This window comes from Rutidosis leptorrhynchoides, chromosome 1 (assembly GCF_046630445.1).
Source record: "Rutidosis leptorrhynchoides isolate AG116_Rl617_1_P2 chromosome 1, CSIRO_AGI_Rlap_v1, whole genome shotgun sequence".
Taxonomy (NCBI): domain Eukaryota; kingdom Viridiplantae; phylum Streptophyta; class Magnoliopsida; order Asterales; family Asteraceae; genus Rutidosis; species Rutidosis leptorrhynchoides.
Window position 1 is genome coordinate 50405572 of NC_092333.1, and position 25375 is coordinate 50430946.

The 25375-nt window shown below is 33.5% G+C and overlaps 3 protein-coding genes across 5 annotated transcripts; 1 reads left to right on the forward strand and 2 right to left on the reverse strand.

Moving 5' to 3' along the window:
* Window positions 1-1457: 1457 nt before the first annotated feature.
* On the forward strand, window positions 1458-3537 carry LOC139886434 (UBP1-associated protein 2A-like). Its single transcript, XM_071870256.1, has 2 exons — window positions 1458-2939; window positions 3458-3537. Exon 1 carries the CDS (start codon window positions 1590-1592, stop codon window positions 2937-2939), a length of 1350 nt encoding a protein of 449 aa, XP_071726357.1. The 5' UTR covers window positions 1458-1589; the 3' UTR covers window positions 3458-3537.
* A 6314-nt stretch (window positions 3538-9851) lies between these two features.
* On the reverse strand, window positions 9852-13331 carry LOC139859769 (rhodanese-like/PpiC domain-containing protein 12, chloroplastic). The gene is made up of 8 exons (XM_071848544.1): window positions 13010-13331; window positions 12353-12469; window positions 12025-12116; window positions 11538-11638; window positions 11314-11424; window positions 10976-11084; window positions 10444-10494; window positions 9852-10186 (listed from the first exon to the last, which is right to left on the reverse strand). Exons 1-8 carry the CDS (start codon window positions 13260-13262, stop codon window positions 10106-10108), a joined length of 915 nt encoding a protein of 304 aa, XP_071704645.1. The 5' UTR covers window positions 13263-13331; the 3' UTR covers window positions 9852-10105.
* Window positions 13332-15261: 1930 nt separating this feature from the next.
* LOC139859775 (rho GTPase-activating protein 7) lies at window positions 15262-24375 on the reverse strand. Of its 3 annotated transcripts, none has more exons than XM_071848555.1 (22): window positions 24035-24375; window positions 23658-23694; window positions 22410-22486; window positions 21277-21347; window positions 21119-21197; window positions 20857-21001; window positions 20624-20743; window positions 20465-20542; window positions 20294-20349; window positions 19970-20039; window positions 19590-19677; window positions 19078-19321; window positions 18764-18985; window positions 18314-18643; window positions 18127-18176; window positions 17887-17947; window positions 17715-17798; window positions 17086-17199; window positions 16820-16989; window positions 16280-16349; window positions 15694-15903; window positions 15262-15530 (listed from the first exon to the last, which is right to left on the reverse strand). In XM_071848555.1, the coding sequence occupies exons 1-22, from the start codon at window positions 24086-24088 to the stop codon at window positions 15354-15356; spliced, it is 2607 nt and encodes an 868-aa protein (XP_071704656.1). In that variant the 5' UTR covers window positions 24089-24375; the 3' UTR covers window positions 15262-15353. The 3 variants fall into 3 exon arrangements, with proteins under 3 accessions (XP_071704656.1, XP_071704652.1, XP_071704662.1); XM_071848551.1 differs by having other exon boundaries at window positions 15661-15903; XM_071848561.1 differs by lacking the exons at window positions 23658-23694; window positions 24035-24375 and adding an exon at window positions 22579-22628 and having other exon boundaries at window positions 15661-15903.
* Window positions 24376-25375: the final 1000 nt, after the last annotated feature.

Here is a 25375-nt window from a genome sequence, read left to right on the forward strand (position 1 = left end):
TTTGACCAGAAAAGTCAAAATTACCTACTTCTGTTTATATTTTAACCTACCACTTTTTATCATTTATGACAATTTATTTGGGATTTGGAATTTCATTTAAACTACAACTAACAAGACCATGCCCATTGCAATCACAAAAGCGCCAGCGAAGAATCAAAAGAAACAGGAGTAACGCAACAAACAACAAACCCATCATCTTCTGCAGCTTTTGCAACTACAATCATATAAACTTATGTATTCTCCTCTGCAACTTTATGTAGACTTATGTAAAGTTTGGTAAACTTTTGTATGTTCCTGTGTAAACCCATGTACCAACTTTTGCACTTACCATAAGTAAATTTATATAAAATTATGTACTTTTTTCTATGTAAATTTATGCATTATCGTATGAACATATCCTTTCATAAACCACTAAAAGAAACAACCGCCAAAAGCTTGTTTATGTATATCTTAAACCAACAATAAAATCATAAAAAATATATTTTTTGTGGGACAGAGTAGTATAATTGGACGAATTACTATTACTATATTAACTATTAGACAAAAATGATGAATAGTACCGAGAGTATTTTGGACTTTTCACTTTTTCCCCCCCTCATTTTAACCAATTTTCAATTCACCACAAACACCCTCAAACTTTGTTCAAAAATTAAAATCGACCCCCAAAACAGGGGGTAAAGTGTCAAAACAACATTTTCATAAAAAATCTTAAATAAACTCCACTCAAATATTCAACGAGACATATCTTCTCGCTCGCAACGAGTTAAATTTTTCCGACACCATCGTTAAACTCGAAAAAAAATTACGAACACAATGTCACTAACTATACGCAAAACGGACACTTTTTAAAAAACGCTAAATATTTGAGGTACTTTTCATACACGTTGATTTTTCACTCGCATGCTCCATAACTATTTTCATCTATTAACAACAAACACATATGGGTCTTATTATTATTTTTTAATAATTTAGTTAGTTTTTAGATATATCTCAGTAAATCTTCTATTCTTAAATCATACGAAGTGTTAATATAAGATAACGACTTAATTGCGTTATATTTTGAAAAGTCAACAATTACATAGCGAAACGCGGAGATGCACATATATTGTTATTTTAAAATAACATTTAAATCTTTGACGGGTTATACCTTTTAGTTCGACTCGAGTTGCGCTTCAACGACATGATCGTTAGCCACTAAATAATTTTACAAACTAAACACAATAAAATACATTGAAAACTGAACCCCGACGCGAATCGATGGTTCGAAAACTAGTTTACCCCTGAATAGAGGTTATATTACTCCTTACTAATTTTAATTTCTTGTTATTTATTTACTCGTATTATTTATATTTATATTTATATTATATTATATATTATTTATTATTTATTTCTTAAACTTAAAAAACAGAGGACGATACTTGTAGGCGGCGTAAAAACACGTGACTACCGATCACAAAAATCACCCCCAATTTATTATAACCCTAATTTCACAATCCATATCTCCTACCCCTTTCAAACCCTAGCCTCCACTCATCCATTTGTATCTCCATATCTATATCCCCAAATTACCCGTACAAACCCTAATTTTCATGGCGAAAAAGCGAAAGTCTCGAACTCCACAACCAGCCGTCGAAGAACAACAAGCAGTTCCAATGGAAGAACCTAAAATTAACGAACCACAAATCGAAGAACAACAACAACAACAAGAACAAACAGATGAATTAGATCAAGATGAGCAAGAAGAAGAGATCGAAGAAGAAGTTGAAGAAGAAGAAGAAGAAGAAGAAAATGATGATGATGAAACAGAAACCGAAACGAAAGCTGAATCTAACGGCGCCGGTGAACCGGAGGATTCGGAATTGGACGATGAACCGGTTGAGAAGCTTCTAGAACCTTTTACAAAAGAACAATTAATTATATTACTAAAAGAAGCTGTTTCCAAACACCCTGAGTTTATCGAAAGCGTTTCGAAGATTGCGGATGCTGATCCTGCTCACAGGAAGATATTTGTTCACGGGTTAGGGTGGGACACAAACGCTGACGTTTTGATTAGTGAATTTGGGAAGTATGGTGAGATTGAAGATTGTAAAGCTGTCGTTGATAAAGTTTCAGGTAAATCGAAAGGTTATGCATTTATTCTGTTTAAACATAGAGCTGGTTGTCAGAAGGCATTAAAAGAGCCTCAAAAGAAAATTGGAAATCGAATGACGTCGTGTCAGTTGGCGTCTGCGGGTCCAGTCCCTGCACCGCCACCGACTGCGGCGGCTCCTGTTTCGGAGTATACTCAAAGGAAGATATTTGTTAGTAATGTGGCTGCTGATATTGATCCAAATAAGTTGTTGGAGTTCTTTTCGAAGTTTGGGGAGATTGATGATGGGCCGCTAGGGTTGGATAAACAAACTGGGAAGCCTAGGGGGTTTGCTTTGTTTGTTTATAAGAGTGTTGAGAGTGCGAAAAAGGCGTTGGAGGAGCCACATAAGATGTTTGAAGGACATACTTTGCATTGTCAGAAAGCAGTTGATGGTCCGAAAGCGACTGGTAAGGGGTTTTTTGGACAGGGTGGTGGGCACCCTGGGCAGTTTGGTGGTGGTGCTGGTGGGCATCATCATCCTTCGAAGAAGGGTAAGTTTTCGAATGCAGGTGGTGGACATGGGCATGGTGGTCATATGATGGCACCGGCTGGACCGTCCATGGGGTATAATCCTGGCGGGGTGGCTCCGGCTTTGACACCTGCTTTGGGACAGGCGTTGACTGCGTTGCTTGCTACTCAGGGAGGTCAACTTGGGAATCTTTTAGGACTTGGTGGTCAAGGTGGAATGGCACCAGGTGGGTATGGAAATCAAGGAGGGGGAGGCTATGGTGGTCAAGGTGGGTACCCAAATCAACAAGGAGGTAATAGGCCGCAGGGTGGTCCACCTTATATGGGTCGTGGTCACTAGGTGAGAAATCTATTTTTTCAAATTTTATGTTTGAATTTGTGGTGTTGTGCATTCATGCGTATATTATGTTTTTTGTGTGTGTGTGTGCGTGCGCGCGCGCACTCGCGTGCGCACCTGCTTGTGTGTGTTATCTTTAAGGTGTATTTGTATGGCGGACTACTTCGATGCAGGCCATCTTGGCACCTGTGAAACTTTTTACGTGCGTTTCTTTTATCTTGGTTTAGCTGTTCACATATGCTTGTGTGATTTTTGATCATTTTATATATACATGACATACAAAGTATCTTCTTTAGTTGTGGATACAATTTTTTCATTAACCATTTTTTTTAATTTTTTATTTTTAAGATCGTTTGTCAACTTTCTTAGATGAATCTTTGGTAAGTGTATTATATGTAACAAATTTGTTCTTTAAACTCACGGACTTTGGTTTTTCAGCTTCAGTTGGCAAACTCTTTTCAGGTGGGAATCTTGTTTTTGAATTAGTTTATATAATATACATATTTTTATTCATTGTGCAGATCCCATCATGTTTTAGTTTTTGGACTCATGCTGAATCTTCTCTGAGCAAGTTATGCAAATGAAGTCTTTATTAGCAAAACCTAACCATTTGCCTAAAGAGCAGATTTGTAAACAATATTTCCGTATTTTCAGTCACTTGTTTTCTTGAACTCTTTTTAAACAATGTAGTATTTTGACTTTATTATGTTTTCAAAAAATGTTCGAGTTGGTAGATGTTGCTATGACTTAAACTTTAATAATTTAAGTACTCACTTATGATGATTGTACTTTTAATGTCGTCTATAGTTTTTGTATCATACAAGTTTTGTGATGAGGTTTTCATTATTGTGAGTGCATGTTATTTTGACTTACATCTATCAGCTAGTGTTATTTATGCTTGTGTTTTAGAATGAGCTTGGCATGCAACTGGCATGTGGCATTTGTGCTGCTCATAAGGTCCTCTGCACCGGTGGCTGTTATCAGGTATTTTCCCTGTTACATGACGTCAATAACCATCGCGAGTCGCGGTTTCTTTTAAAAGGGTTTAGTATAACCATATGCTTCACAATTTTTTTATAATTATGTTTGAAAACGCAGGAGCTTTAGGTTGTTTTTTACAGTGTGAATGAAATGGTTTTGAAATTTTCATTTTGGTTCAGACCCTTTATATAAATGACTTTGATCGCTAATGCATTTCTTCACATATTTTGAAGAGAAAGGAAGATAAGTGGAAAGAAATTTTAAAAATTTAGTGTTAACATTTTTTCTAAAGGAAAAGAAGTTGATATATGATTATAATGTAATTTTCATTGCTATTTTTTAAATCCAAATTGGAAAGATCTTATTTTATTTTGTATTCTCTCATTCTATCTTCATTTCAATTATTCTTCTTGCTTTATTTAGAACACTCAGTAACTCAAGTTAATACCCTGTTTACCCTAATCAGTACCCTTCGAACAGTCAGGGTAATTCGATTATTCAAATCAGTCTGTTTACATTCAAATGTGTCAAGTTTGTCATCTTTAATACCTTTTGAAATTTGATTACTGTTTAATATTCTGCCTGAGTGTGTTAACTGATCTTTTTTACTTTTGGAAATGCAAATTACAAACTTTGTTGTTGGTAAAAAGTCCATAAAATAAAGTGATCTGGTATGATGGCTATTTTGTGCAGTACCCTTTTACTAGTTGGTACTTTTAAAAAAACTCTCTTAAAAGTCTTGGTTGTAGTCTTACTTTTAAATGAATGGGCCTCTCACGATGTAATTTTGTTAGTGTGTCGAATTTACTTATTTTCTTTTGAGTGTGTATTAAGTCATCTTTCTAGTTTGTAAATGGAAAAAACAAACTTTGTTGGTGGTGTCCAAAAAGGTGAACTTTTGATCAAGTGTCGCGAAGGCTGTTTTGTGCATGGTTGCTAAAAAGATGATGTGCACATTTTCTATTAACCAAAGTGCGTTTTTTAGAGTTTTGTAGTATATTGGTTGATCAGTTGATCTTAAGCTTACAATGGGTAGGTATGAAATTTCTGTTGATTTACAAAAGGACTTTCTTTTTTATCTGATTTCTTGAGTGGTTAATCTATAGTTGAAAAAGATGCCAGGTTCTTATGGCAGGTTCAAAGCTAATATATAAAATTATCCCTAAAAAGTTTTGGCCATAGGCTTTTTCTGTACACAATAATTACATACTTGGCCTCTTTTCGAACTGAAATTTTGGTATATTTTGTTGAAGAGGGTTTTGTTATGTGATCTTTCTACTTTTGGAAATCTAGAATACAAACTTTGCAGTTGGTGAAAGTTTTAAAACTGGAAGCTGGGTTGATATGAGTAATCACAATGATTCGCACATTTTTTATTAACTTCAGTGTCATTTTTAGGGTCCCGTGGTATAATGGTTGGTCTTAAGCTTACAATGGTGATGAACGATATTGTCTCTTCATTTTTCGATGGTCTCTTCCCTTTTCTAAACAATTTTTTAGTGTGGTTGTTATCTGACCTGAAAAATACTTACTCTACAAGTTTTGGTCGTATCTCACTACGCAATCAATTAAACCGGGAAAGGATTTTCATATACTGTGTCGAAGCTACGTGAATGAGTCTGTGGGTTGGCGGTAACAACCCATAGACACATTAATTTGGAGACTGTGGGTTGTGACTTTAATATGGAGATGCAAGAATCTGCGAAGAAGAGAGGTATGTTTACGTTCTTGTAGCCGCGTTGCTACCTTTCCAATCTGTACACGGTGTGTCTACCAGTGCTGACCATTTCCTATTGTTTCTTTTTATAATTTACTTCGACTAAAGCTTTACCGTGCTCTATTATTTCCAAGTTTTGTCAAAGCTAGTCTTTTAAAATGTTCTCCATTATGTCAAAGTTTTGCCAAAGCTATCTTTATTTTTTTGCTTGGTTTCCTTGTATAATTTGATTTTTGAGTGATGGTGGTGGTTGGTGAATTGGAAATGGACTTCTCATGTTGTGTTTCTCGATCTTACCTAAACTGGTTTATTTGGTAAATGCACCTCTAAGGCCTAAGCCTTACTAGTAAGTATAGAGATTTTGCTTTTGAATAATTATTTGATTGATGATTCCCACTGATTAGTCAGAGGAGAATAATTTTATTCAACCCTTCCCTTTGTATTTCACAACTTCGAACTAACAATAATACGGAGTACTAGATAAACCATTTTTTAAAACCCTTGTGAACTTTTTGTGTTTGATTTCAATAATCTAATGTCGATTTCAGAAAGTCTTTACCCAATTCTTCTAAATTTCTGATTGTCCGATGTTGGACTGCGGAGATCTGATCTTTTAGGGGTGTAGTGTAGATGTCGACGCGTTAATATTAATATGTACAGTACGTTATATGATGTAATAAAATATTTATCACTTTTATGAAGTTTCTGTTTTTTTGCCAAAAAAAAAAAAAGATTTATCACTTAAAATAATACTTTAATGTATGTATATAAATGAAAGGCTTGCTTAGGCATCAAACTTGTTAGTTCTCGATATTAGAAGTTTGAGTTAAAGCTTGCTTACTTGACTTTTCAAAATATGATTTAAGTAGTTTGAGTTAAAGTTTTTTTACTTAACTTTTCAAAATATGTTTTAAGTTTGGGTTTGAGCTTATTATAACTCTGCTTGGATTCAGCATTAATAAGTTGGCCTCGATTTGGGCATCGTGAAATAGCAAGTAGCTCGGATAACACTTAGTTTTTTAGTGTCTTTTTTTTATTGGTGTTCAAGTGATATGTTAAGGTAGCTGAAGAATTGGTTGTGGCATGTGGTGTCATGGGGAGCTCCACTTGATAAGATTTCATGTGGATATTTGCTATTACGCCATACGGCAAGATGGAGTATGAATTTCTATCAAGGCTTTGCTTGTATTGAGAGTGTGAAATTGGGGGTTGCAAGATTAGCAAACTGAATTAGCAAATTTTATTTATGAGGAAGAAATCTACGGCAGTTGTGTTATTTACAAATATTCTTTGTTATATAATACAACTATATAATATATAATATAAATATATTAATAAAGAAATAGATATGTGTATACAATATTATTGATAAAAAAATTACTCGGCAATAGTATCAAGGATTTTATTAATGACAATCCTAATGACTGTTGATTTGAACATGCTTAATTTGCTTGTAAATTCAAAAAAGTCAACCAACTTTCTGCAAATAACTTCTTAGAACTGTCAATGTTGTTAACATGTTATGCATACTATTAATTCTTAATGATATTAATATATACTACGTAGTTTCTATTGATATATATATATAATGACTTAATGCACAGTTTTTAGAGTTGTCATTAGAAAAATTCTAATATTAAATAGCATATACGCATATTAAATAATACTAAAATGTTATGTGGAACTGAAATCAAATTTTATTAAGACTCTGTATGTGAGTAGTAATTTTAAATGAAACAAATTTCATTAACATTGTAGTAATAAGAGTTTTACAAGACTTTAAAAAGTTTACTTTTAAATTTGAAGCGACATTTTTTTTGAAAATATAACAAACTCGTATAGTAACGAGAATGTAAAAGGAAAAAAAAAAAAACGAATTCCATCGAAACACAAATCGAAAGGTTCGAACCTAGAAAGCGTAACTAGCCAAACTAAAAACTATTTATTACCGAGTCTCCAAATAACAAAAAATTCATCCGAACCAATCAACTAACAACTATATCGACAAGGAACCAAACCAAAAAACTCAACGAAATAAAACAACTCACAAATCCCCTTAGCTAACAACCTTCATCTTTCCGTCAGTGGTCTCCCGGTCGATTCTTTTACCATTCCGGTTAACGATCCTATAAGTCAAAACATCTGATAAACCGTCACCGACTAGGATAGCTTTAGATGGGATGGTGATTCCACGATCTTCCAAATCTTGAAAGAAACCTCTCGTAACCGGTTGATGGTGACATTTTAGATGGATTAGTTCTCTATAAATTGATAGTATTTGAGATGACTGTCAAATGGTGTACCACGAACAATGTTGAAAATGATTGAATTCGTATTTAACCAATGTTTACAAATGCTGCCTTGATGAGTTTTTTTTTCCAACCGATGATTACTTTTAAATGGCATTTATTCTCTCGGTGGTGGTGTTAAGATTTTATATAAAATACATGTACTGGTACAATGTAAGGGTTCGAGTACAATTAAATTAGATCAGATAAATTTCTATATCAGTACAAAGTTATAAAATGAATATAGAAATGGTAAAGCAAAGTTACGAGATACAAATTGAGAACACAATTTTTCATTACTTTTAAATGACATTTGTTCTCTCGGTGCTGTTAGAATTTTGTGTAAAATACATATACTAGTACAATTTAAGGGTCCGAGTATAATTAAATAGGATCGGATAGATTTCTATATCAATACAAAGTAATGAGATTACATATAGAAATAGTAAAGCAAAGCAAAGTTACGAGATGCAAATTAATAACACAATTTTTAAAATGCACTCGAGATCTTTAAACACGCCTTTAATATTACATTAATGATATTTTATAAGGTTGAGAGAGAAGTGTGTGTGCTTCATATCTCTCGGTTGGGTACCTTTTATAGACGAATTCGAATGGTGTATTACATCGAATATTATGACACCATAATTATAAAAGCATACATGACCTGACTCAGGTATATCATCTGCATTCTTGTATTGACATATTGGTACATTACTACACATTATTACACACCAATTATTTCAACCCCAATGATTAATATTAAAGTACTCCACCACACTTCACGAGAATGCTTTAATAATTATGGTGTCATAACATCGATGAAATACACAATTTGAATTGGTCTACAAAAGATACCCACTCAAGAGGTATGAAGCACATACACTTCTCTCTTAACCTTGTAAAAAAATATCATTAATGCAATATTAAATGTTTAAATGAGCAATTTGTATTTGCTCTTTATTCCTAGAACTCGAAAGAGAACAAGATTCTCAATAAGACAAAGAGGTGTTCCAAGACAACTTTAATCTCAAGAATAGATAGATGTCATAAAAAGATGGTACAAATACGCTTTATCTCAATAAACGCTCTAGTAATTTAGATGAGCAAATGCGTTATACACCCATTGCCAAGTTTACAATTTGATAAGAGCACAAGGTATCCGTAGTTCATAGGGTCCATTTCGGTGTTCAAAATAGACCTCGAAATTATGACTGTGATATAAGTGGAGGTGTCCAAAGTGTCCATTTTGATATCCAATTTCATATTTTATGATTTATTTTTATTTTTTAATATCTTTTTATTATTAATTATTATTTTTATTTTTATTGGTTGTGGAAAATAAAAAACTTTTCATTAATAAATATTTAAAACCTTTTCATTAATAAATATTTACAGTATTTTTACAACAAAATATAAATATAAAATGTTGTTTTATTAAAAACTGAAATATGGAAACAAGTGGGGACCACCATACCAAACACATTGCCTTTTTATCTTCTTCTTCCTTTATCACTTCTAAAACCCATTAAAACTTCAATTTTTTTTATTTCAATTTTTTCTTTCAAAATTCATATTATGAAAAAAAGAAAAGAAAAAGTATAAAAAAAACAGTTCCAACGACTACAAATTTGAATTTTGAACCCCACTAAAACCATTGTCTGTGGCTCAACCCTAGAAACCAACGGCGGAATCGACGTCGTGCCAGTGTCGACTGATGGCGGAATCGACACCGTGCCGGTGTCGACCGGCGGTCGATCGCGGCGCCGGTAGGTGATGGACAAAGGCAAAAGACTGGGGACACCCAGTGCTCTAAATTTAAGTTGTATAGTTAGCAAAATTCAAGTTGTATAGTTAGCAAATCCAAAAACTTCAACGGCTTACAAGCCTACCATACTAAAATTGATCATATTTATCAAAATCTTTAGATAAATAAAATAAAAAATCCAGCATTATAATCAAGATCCCTGTAACAAAAGCTTTCCGATATCTTCAATAGCAAGTTATGTCACTACTAGGGATGTATATGAAACTGAATCCACATATTTCCTACATTTTTTTCTTTTTAAATATCCTGCTGTATAACTTGTTGACATTCTTACTCGTGAGCTAAAAGCTCGGAGAAATGCAATTGTTACATTGTACAAAAAAGAGAATTACAAAATGTGTAATCTGCTCAGTGCTCAGTATGTGGGTATCGAAGAATCAGCCTTGAGTGCGTATGCATGGATTCCGCCAGCAACGTTGTATATTTTTCTAAACCCCTGTGTCATAGACATTCAGACCATGATTAGTAAAATATAAAGGATTTATCAGTAGAAGCATAACATAATAAAGAGATGATCTAGTAAGTTGTGACTTGGTGTTTATGATAATGTAATTTCTAACGGTCACCAAACTTAATTGGACAGAAGAGATAAATATATATCATTAGATTGGCTTAAGTTATGTAAAATTATAACAACTATAGTTTGGATACAGACAGATAGAGGTGAGGAAACTATAGAAATCACAATGTTACCTGTGTCTGCAACCATTTGGCTACTTGCAATGACCGCATTCCATGATGACACTAAAAAACCACACAAGTGACGATCAGTAATACAGAGACAAATGTGTCGTGGAACACATAAAAATATGTACTTGTGTTGCTGCCAAAGGACTCGGACGGGAAGTTCTATAAAAATATATTTCACATCCAAAACAAATTATTGTTAAAATAAAGGGGATCTTAAATGAATCTTTTCTGCATGACACACCTAAAATCTTCGAGAATTATAACAAAGTGCCGTTAACCACCCTTGTCTTCTACAAAAAGGGGAAATTAGACCCATTACTCAGTTTTAATATGGGCTGATTTAGGTTATATGTCCTATCCAGAGGGTAAAAAAATGTAAGACTTGGCCAAAAATGGGAATTTCATATTTTTGATCAAAACAACTATTGCTAGAAGTACCACCCTCCTCCTAATAAATTAAAATTAGTATTAAGAAGTTGAGTATCATTTAATAGCAGTCATTGTATTTATATGATCAAATAGATAAGATACATACCAAAACGTAAGTATCCTTTTGAGGATCTAGTTTGGTAGTGATTTCTGGTCCCCAGCTTCCAAACTGCTGCAGAGGAAGAACTTGAAATCCCGATAGAGAGGCTCGCTCCCTGTTTAACAATACATTCTTCTATTTTATTAATGAAATGTAGATTTTTTAATATGAATAGTTTAGGTCTAATTTTAAGTCCATTTTGTAGGAACAATTGAGTAGAAAACTCTTTATTCTTATCCATAAAGATGGATGGTTCTTCTGTTACAAGTGTGAACGATATAACGAAACTCGTATAGTTCATGTGAATCTTTTGATAACCATTAGGAAATGAAAGATGGACTTACACTTCGTGTGGTTCTCGAACATCAATAAATTGAGCATCTTCAAGGAACTCGGGATCTTGCAGTTTTGCGTGAAGCTCTTCAGGTTGAATGTCTTCGAGTAATGATTCTTCCCTGTAATTAAGTTTAAGTAAAATCCAAAACCCGTCTGAGGTAAACAATGCAAGCTCAAAGGAGAATAGAATACAATACCATACAAGAAGATTAAATAACAGAGTAACGTATACCTCTCTGACAGAACTTGCAATAAATGCAATCCAAATTGAGTTTTACATTTAACCACTTTGTTCAATGGAGCGTTAAATGCAGCTTCCTCAAACTCTGGCACCTACAACAATTCACCATGTAACAGAGGACCAATTAATATCATATAAATGGGTAAAAAAATAAGTAACTGCAAAAAAGTGGGCCAAGTGGTCCAAAATTTGCCTAAAGTGTGCATTAAGATGTTAATAAACTCCAAACATTTTGATAACCAATGTTAGATTCCCTAACAATATAGCTTTTAGAATAAATTTACAACATAACCATTCATATAACTAAACAAAGGCCAAAAGCGTTGACTGGCTAGCCCAACGGAGCGGCACCAGTATTGACCTATTAATCCTATTATAACGGCATAACCCATTACAAGCCAGCACAGCCCGCCTGCCTGTTCTGCTATCGCTAGAATGGTCGAATGTATAACACACAGGTCAAAAATGAGGTTCATACCATTTGCCCCTTTTTCACCCAACCAAGCATGCCGCCTTCTGCCTTGGATGGACAAATTGAGTATTCCACTGCCAAGTCGCTTAAATCCTCCCCTGTAGGTAAAAAAGGAGAGTTTTGACGATTAGCTTTCAATTAACTTGCATCCATATATTAATCCACCCCCCCCCCCCCCCCCCCCCCCCCCCCCCCCCAAAAACAAAAAAAAAAAAAAAAAACTCGCATCCGTATACTTCGGGATATAAAAATGATAATAGACAAAGTTATCAGATAAAGATAGAGATTGAAGTGTAAGTCAGACATGAAAATATACATCAACACTACAACTAACCTCGTATAATTCTCTTCTGTAGGTCATACAAAAGTTCACTATCCTCCTCTTTCACGAGTAAGTGCTGCACCAACAGTTCTCTACCCACGTCATGAGTATTTTCAGTACTATACGATGCTGATAAGATCATAAGAAGAATAACATATAGTAAATATTTAATGTTGGAAGTAGAAAGTTTATTAGTTCGATTACAACAAAATAAAAAACAAGCAAGAGTTTATTATACACACAAGGTGTCATCATGATATGGTGGTATATCATTGTGCTCCACTACCTGGTTGTAAAAAATCTTGTTAAGAGGTATAAAAAAAGACACACATATACCTATACACACATATATTCCATTATTTTTGTACTAATAACATTGATTGTTTTAATAGTGTCTAAGCTTAATATTTCAAGTGGTTACTGCTAAGCACCGTTAAACTGTTTGAATATCTGCTGCTGCCAGTTTAGTTTATTTCAGATGAAAAAAAAAAAAAAAAACTGTTTGTTAGGCCAGTGGAGTGGTGCTAGACTATCCATAGTCCAAAATTTTAATTTGAAGTACTTAAGATAAAATTAGGCACTCGGCGAATTAATATTCCAATTCATATATTCATACAAAATATGTATAAACAAATAGATATAGAAAGAAGACATACACAAGAATGGTACCTGAAGAAGCTCTTGGCATCATGTGCAAGACTCTTTTAAAATTAGAAAAAGATGAAGACTTTGTGGAAGAAATTAGGGTTTGGGATATGAGGGGTGGAGCATATGTTCTATAAGAAGAAACTGAAGATGAAGATGAAGATGAAAATGGAAGAGAAACTGTGAGAGCAGAAATTGAGGTAATAGCTGCTGGTGAAGAAGCTGCTATTATAATTGATGGTATGCTACAACAGCAAGATGATGAAGCTCTCAACATTCTTATTTTAAATTTGGGGTTTAGGGTTTACTTTTTAATTTCAATTTGCAGAAGATTTGGGGAGAATGTGATTCCAAGGATTGCAAGTTTAAGTGCAGAAGATTTACTAATGTGCAGGTTACACCCTCTAACTTTCAATGTATACCGTTGTGAAATGTAACCAGTGGTTCACAAAGTTAGGGTCTTTATATTCATTTCACTTGGAATGAAATTGAATGACATAATTTAGCACTAGACTAGATATTGAACTTTTAAGTATCAACCATAATCTGACAAATGATATATATGACAGAAAAGTTGATAACCGGCAACTTCGACCGGTTCACAATTGACTGCTAATTTCATAATGTGGGGCATACCTGACTCACTCAGCGAATCAATGGTTGTAGCGATGATTATGACAAATGATATTGAACAACAAGAAAAGGTTGTGACTATGATTGTGACAAATGATATTAAACGACAAGAAAAGTGTATTGAACTATTTTTTACTTAAATGTGCGCGGCCTATCCAGGTATCTGTGAGTATGTTTAGGACCTTTTTTCTGGTCACCCCATGATATGCAGTGAGATTTAAACCGAAAATCTCTAGAGAATAACTTATAACCCCAACCACATGACTATACTATAATGTTTGATATTATATCAAATAATTAAGTTATTTTATTTATTCATAATATAAAAAGTTAATACAATTATTTCACATTATTTTGGATGTTCTTTAGAGCACAGTGAGTGGACAGCGTTTTTCACCGTCGACGAAATCCGACGTCGGGGACGTCGACCACCTCCACGACGTCGAGGACCGCCGTTTTCAGCTACCATCGCCCCATTGATGCTGAACAATCAACCTTTTTTGTTTCTTTTTCCTTTTTCCTTTTATTTTCTTTGCTTACTTTTTTATTTTTGTTCTTGTTTTTGCAGGTGCAGGAAGAAGACGAGCGATGTATACTGAGTATTTTAGGTTAAAAAGTAGGCTAAAAATTTTCAAAAATGGGCCGATTATTTTAAAAAAGTTGGGTTAAATTTCTTTTATATATTTGTTATTAAATAAATTAAATAATAGATAAAATAATAAAATAATTTTTATTGAATGAAATATAATAATTGAATAAAATATAATAAAAACATTAAAAATAATTAAATAATAAATTAGAGACTGAAATTGAACACTGAACGATTTCTCATGTTTTGACTTCAGTGTTAAATGTATTGGAAGACACTGCAATTGAACCGAGTTTGGTGTCCCGACACTCTGTGCTCTTAGAATGACTTAAACGAGTTATTATCTTTCCAAATCAAATTCATAATTTTAGAATTCAGATTTGAACCATGGGCTAATTATTTTACTAAAGATGATCTTAAATTCCATAAAATGCAACTTTTATAATTTCAGAAATAAAACAAAAACACTATATACTTGCACAATCTAATATTCCCAAATCAGATATATTATTTAATGTGTTTGTATAAAATCTTACCTATGGTTTTTCTACTTATTTTATCTTGGTTGTTGCAAACACCTATGAATCATGCATATACACTAACATAAGATCAAAGTAAAGAACAAGAAGCAGATTTCTAAAATATACCAATAAAACTGTTTTAAAGTCCTCCCTGGAGACAATTCTTGTATTGGCAGAACTATATTGACCATAGAAGGTATAACTATATAAACAACAAACTCGTAAGAAGTAAATTAAAAACTATTTCATCGAAACCATACAAAATCTGAAGTAAAAACACATCAAAAGGAGGAGAGGAATATATGACACATAAAACACTGATTAAGTGATTGTGTCAAAAAAGGCACAATATTCATTACATTATCGAATAGCAGGAATATATGATCATGGCACATAACAGTTTATGACGAACAGATATACTACCATATGTCCATATCCACTACACCTGACAAAACAAATCATTTTTTTCTGGACACCAAATGAGAAGGAAATGGAAGACGCAAAACGAAAATTCCAAATAAATAAAAAAAGAAAAGAAAAAAAATAGCGAGACTACATAAATCATCTATACTCCAAAAAAGAACAAGGGATATACACATGGAGAGCTTCAGGCGATTAAGTTGTTTTAGCGAGGGGACGACGGTTTATACATAAAATCTTGTGAAGATGTCCCATAGTTAAAATCAAGGTTATGAAGTTGTTCCATAAGTTGAGAACGTCGTTCCTTGAAGAAATCGAGACGGGTTGTTAACTCTACCAAAGTTGAAGATGCAGCTGACGGGTGCCGTGGATAATCACCAACCTATTAAAAATACACACCTTCAGGATCACAATATATGTGCTGTTCTATATTTTATTTTTGTTCTTGAAAAACATAAAAATTCGCTCAAACTGATTTATAAACCAGATGCCACCTCGTTGGTATAACTAACCTCAGTTAGTTTGTATGAAGTATAAGAACTAACCTCGGTTGGTCTGGAAGAAGATGGGAGGCTTGCAGAATCAACGGCCCCAAAATCATCGATGGATAGACTTGTAGACGCCTCTGTACTTCTAGAGTCACTCAAGCTTGCCGAGTCTAAGATCGGCTGCTTGCGTGTAGGTTGCCGACTACTGTTACCAGAATTTAACGTTTGTCCTTTATTGTTTCTCAGCTCCGTTCCCAGTGAATTTTCCTGTATATAGAATTATAAAAAAATTAAATTAACCAAATAACAGCATTAAAGAAAAGTAAATTATCTTTGTGTCCAAATAATTAGATCCAGGGGAATTCAAAGTGGTGAGATTGATCATTTAGTAGATAATAAATAAAAAACAAAATTCCTTTTGTTCAGTTTTTTAATCATCTGATTCATAGAAAATGAAATGTGTCATGGAAATTGTCTCTTGAAGATTGCTAACTATATTCAATTAGTACTATCTGATACGTCATTTTTGAATATCTTATTTTGCACTTCAGTCAACCGCTTTAGAAACATAACAGAAGACGTATAAACAATTAAACATTAAGCACAATTACTAATTAAGCATAACACTGTAGCTGTTTGTTACCTCCGTTCTTTGTTTCCTTTCATGGTTGATAAAAGCAAGTGTAGTATCAAAATCTTGCTGAAAAAATCTCCTGTTCAAGACAAAAACATAGATCATAAGAACAGGTATCGTGTATTGACCGAACTGGAACATGACTATGTAAAGAACTAAAATAGTCATCTACCCCGTAATTTACATCAAATACATTTCTTAAAAGCCATGCATATGTACTTGTTTTTCATTCCATCATACAAGAAAAGCATGAATATCATGATTGGAGGTGGAAATTTCGACTCATTTACCTATTACTGGATTGATTAGGATCATGTTAAATCTAAAACGGGTCAAAAGTCACCCAATATGAACTTGTAAAAAAACCACCTAAATAGTTTTTATTCAGAAACTAAACTATTATTGAAATAATAAAAGTATTGTAGTAGTCATATTTGACATGCTAACTGCTTATAAAAATATAAAGATGTTGAACAAACATGTTTTTAGTTAACCTGGCCTGCCCCATTTTTAACCATACAAAATTACTTGTGTTGACAATTTACTCACGGTTGAGAATTATGGTTATGGACATGTTGGTATCTGTCAGGAGCATTGGAGATAGCACCATAATGATGCTGGCGTTGTTGATTGAGTTGATGATGCAACTCTGCAACCTTTTGCTTCAATCTTGCCACATCAGCTTCAGCAAGAGCAATCTCCTCCAGCTCAGCCCTTGTCTTCATTCATATTCATAAACAAAACTATTAGAAAATGGCCACAAAGATTGTTTTATTACTTATATTTGATAAAGAAGAACAAGAGAAGAGTATAACCTTTGAATCCATATTGCGTGATCCAGAAACCTGTCCTGAAGACATACTTAGCCCAACTTCTAAAGCAGCCCGTAAATCTCTCTCGGCTTGTAACTGCTCCTGAAGTCTTGAAACCTAAGAAAACGATCAAGTGATTTTAGGACAAGTTCGATTTAACATTAGAGGTGGCATTTCAATCCATAACCTAAGAAAGGGTCAATGTAGATTTATGTTATCTCCAACGGTCAATATGAACATTTCAGAATCCTGGCTAAAAATGAGATAACTAAAACAGGACAGTATTCGGCCAGAGTGATATATATACTCTCACAACCTCCTGGATAAATCTATTAAAAACGAGTTATTTAATTATTTTAATGGTATGATTTGTGTAATCACATTTAGTATACTCATTACAACAACAACAACAACAACAACAACAACAAAACCCAATCACACATAAGTAGTATACTTATTACTTATTGTGCATAAAAGAAAATAATCATCAAGTGAACAAAACAAACCCAACTGAAACGTTTGTACCACTTTGACCCATTACCCAGCTCGTCCATCGTTTCACCTCAGGTTAACATACACATAGAAAAAATATGAAATATAGATTGCATTCAACTTTGAAAAGGAGAGTATACATCTTGCTCAAGCGCCAACCGACGTTCATGCAGTGCTTGCTTCCTTCTTTCCAGGCTAGCTTGAAGTATTGCGTTCCCTCTAGCCTATTATTTACAAAATTTATATACCATCAGCATAATCGTCATAATTGCATGACATCCACACAAAAAACAACTTAATATCTAAAATCACCTCTTTTGCTATTCTTTGCTTCAAGTCATTTTTGGTTAGCTCGAGCCTTTGTATAGCAAGTCTGGAAACATATAATATTATGATCATGCATACGAGATCCAAAAAAATAAATAACAATTATTTGAACCAAAGTTGATATGATTGTAAACCAATACCACACTATATTACAATTAAAAGATAATGCACACATATAACAGCTATTATAACAACTAATTGGAAAATAGAAGTTTATAGCCTTACTCTTCTTCTCCTGACGAATCAACTGATTCCACCGATGGACTCTTCCTTCCCTATTAAATTACAATAGCAGAAACAGTCATCAGGCCCCTAAGTTTATTATTTCAGCATTCAGATAACATTTTTCTAACATGCAATAATATAAAAAAAATCAATACACTAAGTTTATATTAGTTCAAACAAGACTTACGTTTTTGCGTCCCCAAAATGTGGAACGCTTTGTATTACTATTGGAGCCTGCATACTTGCTAGCTGGAGTCTCAGTTGATGACTTGGCAGCAGATAGTCCCCCTTGATCCATAGATGAAATCATTGTCCCTACCGATCGATGAGACTCGCTTCTCGACAATATACCGTGAGTGCCCATCTCGTGTCCCGTTTCCTTGTATCGATGAGTTTGTCCCTCGTTAAAATGCGAATTAGAATTTTCAACACGGTGAGACTCCAATAGATTAGAATTTGGTTGTGGGTTAACATTGTTCCTTGGAGATAAAACTTCTGATTCATCAGCTCCATACGCCTAAAGTCAAAAAAGGTATGCTTCCCATCAGTAAATCGCCAATATCGGAAGCTCATGGATAAATAAATAAAATAATGACAATAGGCAACCATTTAAAGTACAGGGAGAGTAACTAAAAACCTTGTAGTCGTAGAGATCACTGCAAGCATACCCACTACTTTCACTCAACTTTCCACTGAGTACGCGCTCGGGATCCTCGTCGGTTTCATGATCGCCGTCGTTTTCAGCATCATGGTAACCATTTTCCTTGCTTTCTATATTTTCATCATCCATTGAATCTTCACTATAACTATTACCCAACCGAGAATCTGCTGACATGCAGCTTTTGAGCATAGCGTCATCCTGAGAAAAGGACGAACCACCATAACTTTAACTCTGCAGTTACAGACTTTTTACCGAGAACAATATAGTGACAAAAACAAAAAACAGCTTACGTCGAAGATATTGTCATACTCCTCAAGTAGAGTTGTTATAATAGCTTGAGCATTATTAGCAGCGTTTGCAGCAGCAAGTAACTGTGCAGAATTGTCACCGTTATTATCGAAATCGTCCTCCAATTCGCATTCACCGGCTAGAAGAGGGCGCAAGAGTAATGGCGCCATACAAGCAGCAACCGCTGATGGAGTCATTCGATTTTCGAAAGTATGCGAAGAAATAGTGTGCATCATCTTCAGGATCCTGCAGGTGAAATTTTATATACATGATAACGTTATTAATTAAAAACTTGATTAAAAAAAATTGCCAGTAATAGTCACTGAAGAAGATAACAGGTTATTGACACAGAAGATAACACCGTTTGTTGAAGATGTAGTAAATACACTTCAATAAAATCAGAATAGATCTTTACTCAAACATACAAAACAGAAATAGCAAGAGGACATCAAATGATTTTTTACAAAAAGAGCTATCAAACATAAAATAGAGAGTAAGAAAAGGAAAAACTTACCGTTGTAACAAACGCCTATTAGGTTCAGGAAATGTTTCCGAAATTGCAGCACGCATGGCATTTACTCGAGCTTCCTTGCGATCAATTCCTTGTTCAACCAACACAAAGAAAACAAAATCAGCATAAATATACCAAATGTATGTATGTGTGCAATTATGTATGATGACATATGTGAGAAATTAAGTGCAGTACCAAGCAACAAATGTACACATCAGTGACTCAGACCAACTCTTAGTGATGCTAATTTTATTTTTTAGTAGCATTTTCAATCGAACAGATTTATAAAATCATGCAAGATACATGAGATTTTTGTGATATTTTAGCAACAAAGAAAACTAAATACATTGATCCTAGAAGAAAGCGGGGAGAGATGAACTCACTATGTGCTTCCAGTAACGCAGTGCAGCATGATGCAGGAACAGGGGAAGAAGGTAGCTCTCGAAGAACATGCTGCAGATGAAAAGGCGTCAGTAATTGATAACCAAGCCATGATATAAAGCTTAATCTTTTTCTTGTATATGTTTTCCTTATTAATTACATTGATCCAATAACAGCCATGATATAAAGCTTAATCATTTTCCCGTACTTTTTCCTATTTATTTATATCGATCTAACAAGGGGAACCATGGTATAAAGCTTCAGATTTCCCCTTTTTCTTTTTCTCAAAAAATTTAAATTTGTCTTGATTTAAATCATGCATGCACCTTGACACAGTCACCAACGACATGAGCATCCTCATCAGAAGAAAATTCAGTCTTCCCTGAAATATATATAGAGCAAACTTTAGTATTCTTGCAAAATGGTTGTTGTAGACAACTGACTTAATAGTAGCTCCTGGCATCATGATTGAGTAATAATTAATGAATTTTGTTTACCTGTTTCATAGTCCTGAACTCTACGATCTACTTCCTCGACATCTGCAGACTGTCTCAAGATTCCTTCCACTTTGGTTCCTATAAATATCAAACTTATAGAATATTTATTTATCACTAAAGATTTCGAAGGAGTTTCGTCGTATTTAGATAGAAATTTACCATGCTTCTCAAGGAATCTAAGAGCTTTTTCTAGGAAAGATGGGCCTCCATCAATGTCTTCGAGTGCTAGCAATATTGGACGACCAACAACTAAAGATTTGATGGGTCGTTTATCCCTCCCTACATAAAAATATATAAAATAAAAAATAATAATTCCGCTGACAAATTAAAATTAATTGACCAATAAATGGTTTAAAAGCATGCAGTGAAAACGAAAATTAAAGTTCACAAACATTGATGAAATGGTCCTTCAATTGAATCGGTAGTATCATTGCGAAAGATCCCGTTATGTCCCATAACAAGAGCTGCACTTGGTGCTTGAGCAAGAGCAAGTTCCAAAGCTGTCTTCCATTCATACAAATCCTCTGATGTCTCAGCCTGCAATTTTATGTACAAGTAAATACAAGGGAAAAAAAAAATCTAAAATGAAGATCCACATATGCCATCTATGCAGATGAGCAACCAAAGAATAACTTGAATTGGTCACGCAAATACCTTAAGAGTAAATGCACGCCCATCACGCCCATCGGGGAACAGAACAGTTAACAGCTTTTTGTCCTCTCTTACAACGACACTACAAAGTACAATCAAGACAAATATTTGCGCGACAAATAATATTTAAAATTACTTAAAAACATCAGAACCATCATTACCTTCCTGAATTATTCAAGTCAATCCCGCCCAATGTCAGATTTACTTCACCGCCTCTCTGAGGAATTGCACTCTGTATAATCAATTATACACCACAAATTTAATAAAAGAAGGAACCATAAGTGAAAATCTTCAAAACAAAATAAAATAAAGTCAAATCTATTGCATCCTGATAATTCTGTCAGGTTCTAATACAATCAATGAAATATTGGTCACCAGTCAAGGTTATGAATTACAGGGAATACTAATTTACAGTACGGCTTGACCATTCAATGATTGGACTTAACATAGCATGTCTATTTGTGTGACTTGGGTTGACAAGACTGGATGAGATATTAGGCTTAGAAGTGACAAAGTTGGAGGGTTAGGTAGAGGGTCAAAATGGGTCAGGTTGGAGAAACAAGTTTTTATCCAAAAACTTCTCACTTATACAAAAATAAATTGTGTGTATACACTTGATTATATCAATAAAAGTAGAGGTTTTTTAATTATATTATTTTGTAGTTTACCTGTTAAAGATATAACTTAACCTGTATCAACCCATTCGTAAGTAAACGGATCGAGGTTACCAGTATAAGCTGATAATATTAGTACACCTAAGCTATTCAACGGATGGAACAACTATTCAAGTTGTTTCTCCCGTGTTCATGTATTTCCACTGGAGCCAATTGATAGCTCTTAGCTAGTCAAGTTGTCCCACCCGAGAGACAATATTTATGTAAATATATATATATATATATATATATATATATATATATATATATATATATATATATATATATATATATATAAAGACCAAATTTTATAATAAATTACATATATATAGAAATAGTGGTCACAATATGACAATTGTTTCCGAATTCAGAAGATATGTTACATTTAATTTCAGCTGTTGTCGCTTAGTGGTACAAAATGAGTCAAAATGGTAGTGAACAATTCACCAAGCTACGGGAGATCAACATATAACATGAATAAACTATCATTATGAACTTCTTAATAGTGTGCACTGTACATCCTTTTATTTCGTAATGTTAAGCTAAATAAGGATAGCATGGCATATGAATCAGACGGAGACAGTATTAATAAAAGACCTAGTCGGCATTCTTAAAATATATATACTGAAAAGATCACTAACGGGATCATTTTTAAAGAACACCAAAGATGTGCGTGTGAGAATAAACCATCGCTTCTTCCATGACTTCCAACCTAACCCTGTGGCAGCAAAAGAGTTGGTGTGAAAACAGACAATAAGACCGAGTAAATATAAAAAGATATACATATAAGGCCCAAACTAATATAATTACATAAAGTGGCACATGTATCCTTATGCAACATAAGCTTAATTTTCTGTTGATAAAACTAAACAGTCTTCTTAGATAATAAATTAACCAGAGAGAACAGACAAATGAATATTCATGTATAGGCATATGAACTTGCAAATAAATAAATTTTGACCAATAATTTTAACAGGTCCATAAAATCACACATTTACAGATAAGTAATCGGCCTGTTTTAGCAACCTTCAATATCAACAAAGCTAATATATCATAAATATATAGAGGATTCAAAAGCTTTCTAACTTTTCAAATATCTAGTCAACCCTAGAATTAAAGCTCTTGGATCTTGAGGAGCCCACCATACCCTAAAAATATCTGGATATTATACACTACAGCTCAGAACCCATCAAATGTGCTGTGCTTGCACTTTGCATCCTTCATACATGGGGCTTCACTACCTATAGCTCTCCTGTTTGTCTTGGACATAATTCTCAATTCACTAACTAATTTTTTATTGTGGTAATTTCGGTCAGAAGATAAATATATAACATAGAATTAGTTACAAGCGTCTACCTAAGTTACTGTTTTAACTATAAACAAGTTATTATAATTTTTTCAAAATGGCAAAAAATCATATAGTGAAACTGTGAAAGCCCAACTAATGGTCGAGACTCGCGATCAACCTCAATTAAGTTGATCATTGAAGTTCTCACCTAGCCATACTATCTTGGACATCAACAAATATGGGAGCATACCTAATGGCTAATACAGAGGCACACATCCAACGTTATATTAATCTGGTGACGTGTCCAGAAACTAAAATTACACACAAAAAATACATATACCTCCAGATTCCACAAACACCAAAATAAAGGAAACATGAAGTAGCATGATTCTTAAAAGATGCGGTTATTCATAAAATTATAACAGTGTTGCATGGAATGTATTTTAGATCATACATCATATGTTTAAAAAAAGGTCAATCCTTAGTTACCAGTGCAATAACTATATGTAGCAGATCAATGCACAAACTCAAACATACCCATTGAACATTAACCAAACAGCTTGTACTCACAAATTGATACAAAAGGAACAACTTTACTCACCTTTTGAAGATATAAACAACGGCCCACTTTTAAAAACCTGTAAATAATTCCACAAATCATAGAAAAGTTACAAACTTTACAACCACAAATACATCATCCATTGATCCCAATCTAATTACAACATATATCATTATCATATAAATACTAAAACAAAAATAAATATAATTTAAGTTATTTGTAATTACAGAACACTACATTTTTCATAAGGGGTTTAACACTTTCTTATACAAATTAAACCTACATTATACTAAAACCCAAACCCAAATCAAAACCCTAGTTAAATTCGAATTAGGGAACGTATACATAAACAAAAAGATCAATTTAATCGATGAACAAAACAAAAAGATCAATTTAATCGATGAACAAAACAAACGAACCGTATTTGTAGCTCCAATTCTGGGACGCTCAAACGGCGTCAATGAGGCAGACATACTTGTAAAACAACTACATTAAAGAAATTAAACAATTTACGAAGTGGGTATGAATAATCATCCAAAAGAAGCAAGACCCAGATCGAAAAATGTAAACTTGAAGGGAGGCGAGATCCAATTAAAGTAGGGTTTCAAATAGAAGACGATGAAAAAAGCAACAAACTTGTTTTGTTACTGGTGTGTATGTAAATGTATATATGTATGTATAAATGAAAATGTAAGATTAGGTAATAGTGGTTGCTTTTCACCTACTTTTGGATGTGTAATAGATTAATGTGTTGTGTGTGTGTGTGTGTGTGTGTGTGTGTTGTGTGTTGATGAAAAGCAAGAGGGAAAGAGATGAAAGCCAAGTCAAGTTGTGGGTGGAATTTGGTTTTTTATGGGGAGACTATTTCACCCGTGATTCTTGGGCACCCAGGTAATACTTACTGCTGTTATATTGTGATTGTGTTTTACAAATTACTGAGTTACCGAGTACCATTAATCATTATTCATTCATTCATCAATTTTTTTAACATTCACAGCCTAACCAAAAAAAAATTCACCGGAAGATAAAAAAATTCAAAAGTGTAGCAATTTTTTTCACAAAAATATGGAAGATTTTGAACATAATATGAAGATTTTTGGTAAAACATATAGACTTTTGGACAAAATATAAATACTTTTGGCAAAAAAAATCCATCGACGGCAAATAAAAAAAAATCCATAATTTTTGCACTAAAAATTTCAAATCCATTGGGGGCGGGTGCCCCCTGGTCCCCAACTAGTTTTGCCCCTGCATCCACATACACATCGACATTCACATCCACTGTATAATAATACTGAGTACTAGTTGAAAGACCGGTTAACTCATGAATTTGTTGAAAAAAATTCTTTAAATAATACACGCTTAGTTACTATTACAATCGTTGTTATAGAGATACATGATTTAATATGAGAGAAACTGTTGGTCTAAACAAATTTCTAATAAAAAAATTCAATATAAATAAGATATCTCTATTATTATTTAAAAAGTCAAATTATAAACAAGATATAGATATTCTCCATGTGTTTAAAAACCCAACAGCATTAGGCCAAAAATATATACCCTGATAGAGGAGTTTGTAAAGAATCATTGGCTCAAAAAAAAGTATAATGTAGATTATTGTTGAACTTAAGAGAGTGAAAACGTTAGAAATATTGTAGATTATTGTGAACTTTATACTGTAAAATAATATATATATCAAGCAGGATGTAATTAAAAATAAGTAACTGTATATCGAATTATACTGTAAAATAATTTTTGCT